Here is a 9,381-nt window from a genome sequence, read left to right on the forward strand (position 1 = left end):
TACTTGTTTTTAGCTCCCGCTAGGTTCTTTCTTCTCTAAGAATCAGTCTAGAGTCTTCTCAAGAATTGGCTTAACCTCTATTGAGCTAGAAGAGTAGGCCAAACCTTTATTCTTTTCACCAAAATCGTAACCTTCCAAGACTCCAATTCACTTCCACAATTTAATACATTCATCTTCATCGACTATTCATGCTTCCGCCAAAATAAGAAAAAAGGGTTTTAACAAAGATTATTTAGCGGAGGTTAATATAACCCTAGGAATTGATTTAATTAACGAAGGTTTTTTTAACCTTTGTTAAGCTCCAATGGTTATTCTAAAACCTTAGCAAAATAGCGGATTTTTTTAACCTTCATTTTCAAAGGTTTCTAAATGGCTCACTCTTCACAAAGGCAAGGTGGTCAAGGTGGATTAGGTCCCAAACAAAAATCTCATAAACAAATGATTTTACAACGTTCTTCTTTGCAAATTTTCCAAATGGGTATGAAAAACTGGATATGATCAAGATTTTCAGAAGATGGGCTAGGGTTAAAGAATTGTTTATTTCAAGAAGGCTTAACAAATGGGGGAGAAGATTTGGGTTCGTTAGATTTTTTTTTAAGTGAGGAATGTGGGGAGGTTGGAGAGGAACCTAGATCAAATATACATTGGTAACAAGAAGTTGCACATAAACATTCCCATAATTAGGAGGAGTGAGGTGAAACCCAAAAGGGTGGAGGGTAGGAACATTAGGAATGTGCAAGTGGAAGCCCCTGTTTTACAAGAACAGAAAAGAACAAAGGAAGTGTGGAAGGTAAAGTCAGGGAGAAAATCCTTCGTTCATGTTGTCAAAGGTGATCCGCAAAGGATGTGGAAGGGGCCAATCATCAAAACATAACAACAAGTTTTACCATGGATGGAGTGCAGTGTGATCAAGCAGTTTAGAGAAGAGTTGGACTTTGAACTGTTGAACCAAGTGGTGTTCAAGCTTTGAAGAATCCAAATCCTTTGAAGGATGTTGAAGCCTCTGCTGTGCTTGATGTTGTTGTGCTGGTTTAGCTTAGTTCTAGGGTAGTTTATATGTTGTAATCCACCCTTTGATTAAATCTAAAGCATTAGCATTCTCAATCTTTGTGAAAGAAAAATGTTTTCAAACTAAGTTAAAACAACCGATTGTTTTATCGAAACAACCGATTGTTTGTACTTAGGTGTTTTGAGAAAAAGATTGAAAATTGTTTTTAAAATGGTTGAACTGTTAAGTACCAAAACAACCGATTGATTCGAGGAAACAACCGATTGTTTGTTTTGGGACCATAACAGAAAAATTGTTTTCTGTTTGACTAAGCTTTAAATGATTTAACTGCTTACGCTCCAGTCATTAAATGCTTTGACCAATCTTTTAAAGCAATTTAAGAGTTTGTTAAGATTTGATAACAAACTACATCTTTGAATATATTCAGAAAAACAGATTTGCAAATTAAGAATCTTTGACAAGTTTTTGCTAAGAGTTTTTGAGTTTTTCAAAGAGCTGAGATTGCTAATAGTTTGTGATTGATCAAAGTGCATGGAATAGGATTATGCTTGTATTGATTTCAGATTATCTTCTGTAACAAGTGTAATCCTTGTACTCTGTTGAACAAGTATTCGTTTTTGTGTTTTGCTGAGTTTGGCTGTGTGTTCTTGAGGGGATCAAGATCAACAATCTTAGTGTTGGTGTGTTGACCAAGGAGAGTGTGTTTCTTGAGGTGTTCAAGGTCATTCTCTTGGTTGTTGTATAAGTGATCAAGGTGTGATTGCTTAGTGGATTTCCTCAGGATTTCTGAGAAGACTGGATGTAACTCTGGGTTTGGAGTGAACCAGTATAAACAACTGTGTACAATCTCTCTATCTCTAACTCTTTAAATTCAGTTTATTTGTTGTTTGCTGGTATAAACAACCGATTGTTTCTGCGAAACAACCGATTGTTTCTGCGAAACAACCGATTGTTTTTTTGGTACTACAGCTTTTGCTTGCTGTTTTGGCGAACTGAATTTCTGAATCAATTGTTTCCTAAGATAAATTCATTCTTGTTTTAAAAGATTGCGAAAACCCTCTTTAAACAATTCATCCCCCTTCTAGTTTAAAGCCATCTTTTCTAACATGAACAACTGGGAGAAGAGTTTGTGAAAGGAGGTATGAGCAGGGTTAGAGTGAGGTATTTGGGGGATAATCTTGTCCTTCTTACTTCGAGAGAAGGGGACAACATGGAGGAGTTGATTAACCACAATAAGGAGTGATTTGAAAGTATCTTCCAAAACATTGAGCCATGGTCGGAGGAGCATGTAGCGGGTCACAAAATTGTATGGGTGAGATGCTACGAGCTACCGTTAACGTTTTGGAATAGGGATTGCTTTTCAAAAGTGGTAGGAGAGGTAGCGTCTTTGGTATCAATTGACGAAGCTACGACGATGTGGGGAAATGTAGAATATGCGAGACTACAAGTTCGGTTGCTTAAGAACTGTAACGCTAAGATGGCTAAAAGTATAAGGTTAAATGATCAAGTGTTGTCTATTTACATAAAAGAAGAAGAACCTATAAAATTTGGTGGCTAGTGTGTGTGTCATCGGAATTTCTATGGTTCATCTGATAGTATCCCTTCCTCAAAGACATATGTAGAGGAAACAACTTTATCGGTGAATAATGGTGAGGAGGAGATCGCAAGTGGAATGGAGGTCCACCGTGTAGAGGAGGAGATGGAGGGAGGAGAGGCTCTGAGTTTGAATAAGACAAATGTTTCCTTTTCTAAGGAATCTGCTACGAAAAGCTTTGCCTCACAGAGAAAAGCATCTCTGTTAATCACTAAAGAGGTAACTAAGGGTTGGAAGGAGTTTGCAGAGATTGCTTTCTTCAACCAGGCTGAACAAGCATGTGCTCTTTCACAAAATTACCTTTTTGTGCATGCTGAGTTGGCCAAGTTGGTAGTGGATATTGAATGTAAGGGCCCCTAGAGAATGCCCAATATAACGTTGGGCCAGGAGTGGAAACAGGAGGCCCAATTAGGTTTTGAGGGAGTCGCTAGAGAGGACCATTCGCGAAAGGGAGAAGACGAAGCGCAAGATGTCATCCCAATTTGAAGGAAGAATGGATTAGAGGAAGATGGTGGTGATAATCAAGCAGGAGGATTAGAGATGCCTATTTGCGTGAAGGAAGGAAGTGATGCAGACAAGAAATTGTGAATTTTCGATTCTAACCAAGTTTTCGGATCATAGGTGGAGCTAAGGAAGCAAACAGTTTTGAAAATACCTTATCTGCTTGATGCAGAGAAGGTAGTAGAGGATAACACGAGCAAAACGCCTCTACGTCGGAGCAAGATGAAAGGTCTTAGCGAGTTGGGGGAGCCAAGCATCCATGCAAGGAGGTCAGTCAGATTGAGTGCGAGATCGTCTCAAGCGAGGAAAGAGCTGATGCTCAAAGCAGGTTCGCTAACATCATCTATTTCTGATATGAACATTAATAATTGTAATGCTTGTGTCCGCAACTCTGAAATTAGGGAGGAGCCAACCAATTTATGGAATCTAGGAAAACAGATTAGACTTGCTTGCCATAGGGAGGAAGAGGAGGTGGTTCAAGAATTCCAATGTATGGAAGAGCGAGACCTTGAGTTTATGAAGTGTCTAGAGGTGGGCAATTTGAATGGTTTTTTATGCTGATTTTTAACTTGAATATAAGAGGTCTGGGGGGAGGAACAAAAGCAAGGTATCTTAGGAGGTGCATAGCTACAGAGGAAGCTGAATTTGTGTGTCTCCAAGAAACAAAAACAGTAGAAGTTACGGATGTTAGGTGCTATGCCTTATGGGGGGGACAACAAAATAGGTTGGATTCATAACAGAGGGGTTAATGGAAGTGGAGGTCTTCTTTCAATGTGGCACAAAGAAGCTTTTAGCTATGAAAGTCACTCGATGGGGATGGGTTATATAGCTATTGTGGGCCAACATGAAAAATCTTCGCATAGGTGTTGTGGTAAATGTGTATGCGGCATGCACATTGAAAGAAAAGAAGCTCTTGTGGGAGGAATTGTCTAATTGCAAAGAGGCATCCCAAATTGTAGTATGGTGCTTTTGTGGGGACTTCAATGCAATAAGAAGTAGAAGCGAAAGGCGAGGGGTAGATAGGGGCGATTTCAATAGTGAGATAAAGGGCTTCAACGAGTTTATAGAATTAAACATGTTAACGAACTTGCCTATTGTGGGGAAAAAATTTACGTGGTTCAAACCAAATGGCACGACAAAGAGTAGGATTGATAGAGTTCTTGTTACTGAAGAATGGTTGCAGTGTTGGCCTATGTGTAAACAATATGTCCAACAAAGGGAAGTCTCTGATCACTGTGCTCTGATCATTAAGTGTTTGGACAAGGATTGAGGTCCCAAACCTTTCAGATCTATTTATGCTTGACTTTTGGAAAGAGGTTTTGATGGGTTGGTGGAGGAAAATTGAAATCCTATGTGAGTCAAGGAAATGTCATAAAGGGGCTCAAGGAAAAGTTCAAGTTGTTGAAGGCTGATTTAAAAATATGGAATAGAGACGTTTTTGGGAATCTGAACTCAAAGAAGAAATCTATTTTGCAGGAAATTAAGAGCTTTGAATGTCAAGATAGTAATGGACTAGCAACGGGAAGTGAAAGGCAGGACAAAACGGATTTGGTAAGGAGGCTTTGGGAGATTGATTCAAGGTTAGAATCTCTGCTCCGTCAAAAGGCTAGAACCAACTGGTACAAATATGGTGACTCTTGTTCTAGATTCTTCCACTCCTCCTTAAGGTGGAGAAGACTAAGGAATGAAGTGAAGGGTGTTGAGGTAGGAAGATTTTGGTGTGAGGAGCCTAGTTTTGTCCAATCTGAAGCTAAGAAACTTTTTGAAACCATATTTAAAGCAACAAAATATTTCGGGGTTAGACTTGATGCGGTTGAGTTCAAAACTATCTCTTCTGAAGAAAATTTGCGATTGATAGAAGCTTTCACAAAGGAAGAAGTCAAGGAAACTGTATGGCAATGTGAAGGGTCAAAAAGTCCTGGCTCGGATGGCTTCAACTTTAACTTTATTGAGAAAAGTTGGAACTATCTCAAAGCAGATTTTGTAGCGATTTTGGAGGAGTTCCATAAAACAGACTTTATTCCGAAATGGTGCAATGCATCATTCATAGCATTAGTACCCAAAGTAAAGGATTCGTGCAAGCTTGATCAGTTCAGACCCATTTCATTAGTGGGTGTCATCTACAAAGTTATAACAAAAGTGTTGGTTGGATGATTAAAGAAAGTGTTACCTCTATTATAGATGGAAATCAATCAGTTTTCATTAAGGATAGAGGTTTGGTAAATAGTGTGCTTCTGGCAAATGAGGTGGTTGAGGATCTTAGGAGGAAGGGGAAGAGTGGTTTATGCCTGAAGATAGATTTTGAAAAAGTATATGACTCGGTTAGGTGGGATTTTTCGTACGATATGCTCCATAGGTTGGGCTTCCATAGTATATAGATAAAATGGATTAGAGGATGCATGGAGTTAGTCACAGTATCGGTACTAGTAAATGGGAGAACGATGGAGAAATTTAAGCCTATAAGAGGTTTGAGGCAGGGAGATCCCTTAGCTCCTTTCCTTTTCATTATGGTGGCTGAAGGCTAGCTGGACTAGTAAGGCAAGCAACAAAAGTCAATCTTCTGTCAGGGGTCAAGATTGGAAACAAGGAGGTAGAGGTGAGTTTCCTCCAATGTGCGGATGACACTCTCTTTTTCTATGAGGAGTCTTGGAGTAATGTGATCATAATGAAGGCTATCCTAAGGGGTTTTGAGATTGCTTCAAGCCTGGAAATCAACTTCCACAAATCAAAGTTACAGGAGTCAATGTTCAAAGTAGTAATCTTCTCTGTTACTCAAAGATCTTGAATTGCGGCCAGATGGAAACTCCGTTTAAATACTTGGGTCTAGAAGTAGGTGGTAATCCAAGGAAGAAATCATTTTGGGAACCTGTTCTAAACAAGTTAAAAGCAAGACTGAGTGTGTGGAAGGGGCAGTTCTTAACTATGGCAAGTAGGATATGTGTAATTAAGTCTGTATTCACTGCAATACCTCTTTTCTATTTGTCTATTTTCAAAGCACCAGAATCGATGTACGAAAGTATCATTATAATCCAAAGGAGATTTCTATGGGGGTGGGGTAAGGAGAAAAGCCCGATATCATGGGTAAGCCGGGGAGACTTGTGTAAAACGAAAGAAGAGGAAGGTTTGGGGTTCAAAGACATTAGAAAGTTCAACTTTGCTCTCTTAGCTAAATGGAGATGGCGGTTGATCGAGAGAGAGAAAGGGAAGTGGAAGGAGGTACTACACTCGAAGTATGGAGCGGAGCTAGACTGTCCTCATATATTTGTGAAATATCAATCATGGTGGTGGAGAGATCTAGTAAAGGTGTGTAGGGAGGGAGGAGGAAATGAGTGGTTCCAAAAAGAGTTACGTTGGAAATTAGGAAGGAAAGATAAGGTTAGATTCTGGGAGGATGTATGGGTTGGTGACTCGAATCTTAAAACTATGTTCCAGAGGTTGTTTTCTTTGTCGGTTAACCAAGAGCAAAATGTGGAAGATGTAAGTGAGTGGGAGGGGTCGGTTTGGCAATGGAGGTTAGAGTGGAGGCGAGACAGGTTCCAATGGGAATCTGAAATGGAAGCAAATCTAATTGAATGCATAACAAGGGATGTTTTGAAGAGAAACGTGAATGATATCCAAGTGTAGGGGGGTGAGGAATCTGAGAATTGCACCGTGGGTTCAACATGAATGCCTATCTAAGCAATCTAGAGGTACCCATCATGTAACTTTTGAGTACCATTGGAAAGCTAAAGCATTCCCTAATGTGTTGACAACAGCTTAGAGAGCCCTCATAGATAGAATCCCAACAAGGGAGGGTTTATGTAGAAGAGGAGTGCATATGAACTCAATAATATGTGTTTTATGTCAGATTAAGGAGGAAACATGTCAACATTTGTTTATAGAATGCAAACATGTACAACATATATGGACGTTATGCCACAAATGGTTAGGAATTTTGTTTGCTCAACATTTTGACATAAAGAATCATTTTGTGAGTTTTCATTTAGCTCAGGCCAGTTCTAAGCAAAATCTCGTTTGGAAAGGTTTTTGGGCAACTATTGTAAGGTGCATTTGGGACCAAAGAAATACTATTTTGTTTAAACAAGGAGTAGCAGCGGAAGAGATTTTCCAATAAACCAGATGAGGGAATGATGCGGACATCCAAGCCCAAGGGCCACGCACAACAAGATTGGAATATTAAAATAAAATAATATTATTATTTTATTTGGAGTTTGGATTTGAACTCAGGACCAAGTACAAAGTATCAACCTAACCACTGGGACAAATGATCATTCTTGAAATATAAGGATTGTAGTATCATCTTATTTTCTTACAAACAAGAAAAGACCTTTGTAATTTATACACTGTTGAAACTCAAAATAGGGGACAAATATTTTGACAATTTTAGAGAGTGTTTCTCTACTAGGGTTTTTCCCTGTATCTTGCGATCTTATCAAGAATCCACCAATTCTTGTGGTGATCATCCTTAGGCCAATACTGTTTTGAATTTATTCCGTTTCGTACCCTAAATTCCCAATTTTATTGTCATTTCTATTTGGATTCATATCACCAGTGCATGGTTAAGATGGGCCCTCGGTGATGTCCGGGGAGTGTCTAAGGGCTGGTGTTTATGCTCTTAGAGGTTAAGTTGTGTGCAGGTTTTAGGAGGTCACTACTGGGCCACTTTAACTGCATCAGAATAACGAAGGAAGAGGTATGAAAGGTTGTTAATGTGCTTTTGGAGGGCTGTAAGCTGTGGCAACAAAACAAATCTGTTGGTGATGCTTTCTGTTGTCTAGTTTGGTTCTATGGAGTGACAAGTGTGAAGAAAGGGGATTACATTTATATGCAAATTTGTTGGTGTTGCTGATGGAGATCAAGCCCAAGAGAACATGGAGGCCACTCATCAAGCTCAAGAAGAGGTGGAGGCACAAATGGAGGACGCCCATGGAGGTCAAAGTCCACCTCAAAGGATTACAAGAAGCATGTTCAAAGCCTTGGGAGCTAGAGGACATTTATTTTCTCTTTTTGTAGTGTCTTTAGTTGAAGGTGCTTAGAGGGAAACCTTAGAAACCTCTTTTGTTATAGCATCTTTTAGGCTTTAGTTAGGAGCTTTAGGGGGGTGTATTAGTAGATAGGTGTAGAAGTAGAATAGGGGGTGCCAAAGTGAAGGAAAGGATCACACCTTCCTTGCTTTGCAAATAGGCGCCGGTTCTAGTTTGAATTAGGAGGGAATTTTGAATTGTTTTAGCTTTCATTTTCAGCACCTTAGGCTATAAATAGAGGTGCCTTCCTTGTAAATTTCAGATTTGAATTCATCTAAAGAAACTATACTCAAAATTGGAGTGAGCATTTGGAGAGCTTTTGAGCTTCTACTCTAGTCTTATCTTGAAGGACCATGGTTTCCTCAAGTGGCGGCTTGCACACTCATCTAGGAGCATCCATACTTCTAGTGGCGTGATCATCCAACCTATCTTCCATCTTCATGAGCATTCTCTTCTCCTTCCTTTCTTCTTCTTCAATTTGTTCATGTTGCCTTGAGTTTTGAGTTGTTTTTGTTTCGGTTCCTTTAATTTTCCAGCACCTATTTTCTGTTTGTTGCTTATTTCTGTTCGGTACTTTTATTTTTAATTCAATTCTGTTCGGTCTATTCTTTTTATTTTCCTATGTTGATTCAATTTGACAATATTTGGTTCATCCAAATGAGTTTGGGATTTGGTACTTGTTATTGGTGAGTTCTTGATTTTAGAACCATGATCCAACTTCTAAGAAAGTGCCTCTATATTTTCCAGCTCAAGGTGATTCCTCAAAGTGTCAAGAATCTTGTTCTATGTGGCTATTGGAATCACATCAGTTGCTCTCGATTTTTTGCTTAGTTTTCTGGCTTGAATTGTATGAAGAAAGGAGATTATAAGCAAATGAGTTGTATCTTATTGTAGGTACTCAATGCTAAAACAGAGTTGGAATTTCGTCCTTAATTAAGGTTGGACGGGTTCAAAAAGGTGTTGAGCTGTTTAGCTGGATGATGGGTTTGATACTTAAGTAGAAGATGTTGTGTGATTAGCTGAAGGCCTACTAGAAGCAGGGTTGAGCCTTATAAGTCAGGATGGATGTTATGGATGTTTAGAGGGGTTTTCCTGTTGGTTTTGATAGGTAGTTGCAAGGCAGAATCACTTTAAAAGAAGTGGAGGGATTAATTACGTCTGATTTCCGAATGGAGACAATTAAGTTGTTGGTATGTTGTTGGAAAAGACTTGGTTTTGGTGAAAGAAATGAGTGTTGTTGCCTGCAGGTGTTG

The 9,381-nt window shown here is 39.2% G+C and overlaps 2 protein-coding genes across 2 annotated transcripts; both read left to right on the forward strand.

The window, feature by feature from the left end:
* The first annotated feature begins 5,254 nt into the window (after window positions 1–5,254).
* On the forward strand, window positions 5,255–5,889 carry LOC137824967 (uncharacterized). Its single transcript, XM_068630637.1, has 2 exons — window positions 5,255–5,430; window positions 5,625–5,889. The coding sequence occupies exons 1-2, from the start codon at window positions 5,255–5,257 to the stop codon at window positions 5,887–5,889; spliced, it is 441 nt and encodes a 146-aa protein (XP_068486738.1).
* Window positions 5,890–5,900: 11 nt separating this feature from the next.
* LOC137824968 (uncharacterized mitochondrial protein AtMg00310-like) lies at window positions 5,901–6,728 on the forward strand. Its single transcript, XM_068630639.1, has one exon. The coding sequence runs from the start codon at window positions 5,901–5,903 to the stop codon at window positions 6,726–6,728; it is 828 nt and encodes a 275-aa protein (XP_068486740.1).
* Window positions 6,729–9,381: the final 2,653 nt, after the last annotated feature.

This window comes from Phaseolus vulgaris, chromosome 8 (assembly GCF_000499845.2).
Source record: "Phaseolus vulgaris cultivar G19833 chromosome 8, P. vulgaris v2.0, whole genome shotgun sequence".
In the NCBI taxonomy this organism is placed as follows: Eukaryota; Viridiplantae; Streptophyta; class Magnoliopsida; order Fabales; family Fabaceae; genus Phaseolus; species Phaseolus vulgaris.

Excerpts from the sequence above, each read along its gene's own strand:
- LOC137824968 (XM_068630639.1), top strand. The coding sequence starts at position 5,901 with ATGGAAACTCCGTTTAAATACTTGGGTCTAGAAGTAGGTGGTAATCCA.
- LOC137824967 (XM_068630637.1), top strand. The coding sequence starts at position 5,255 with ATGATTAAAGAAAGTGTTACCTCTATTATAGATGGAAATCAATCAGTT. Across the intron at positions 5,431-5,624 it reads AAAGTATATGACTCGGTTAG|GCTAGCTGGACTAGTAAGGC; the intron begins GTGGGATTTTTC and ends TGGTGGCTGAAG.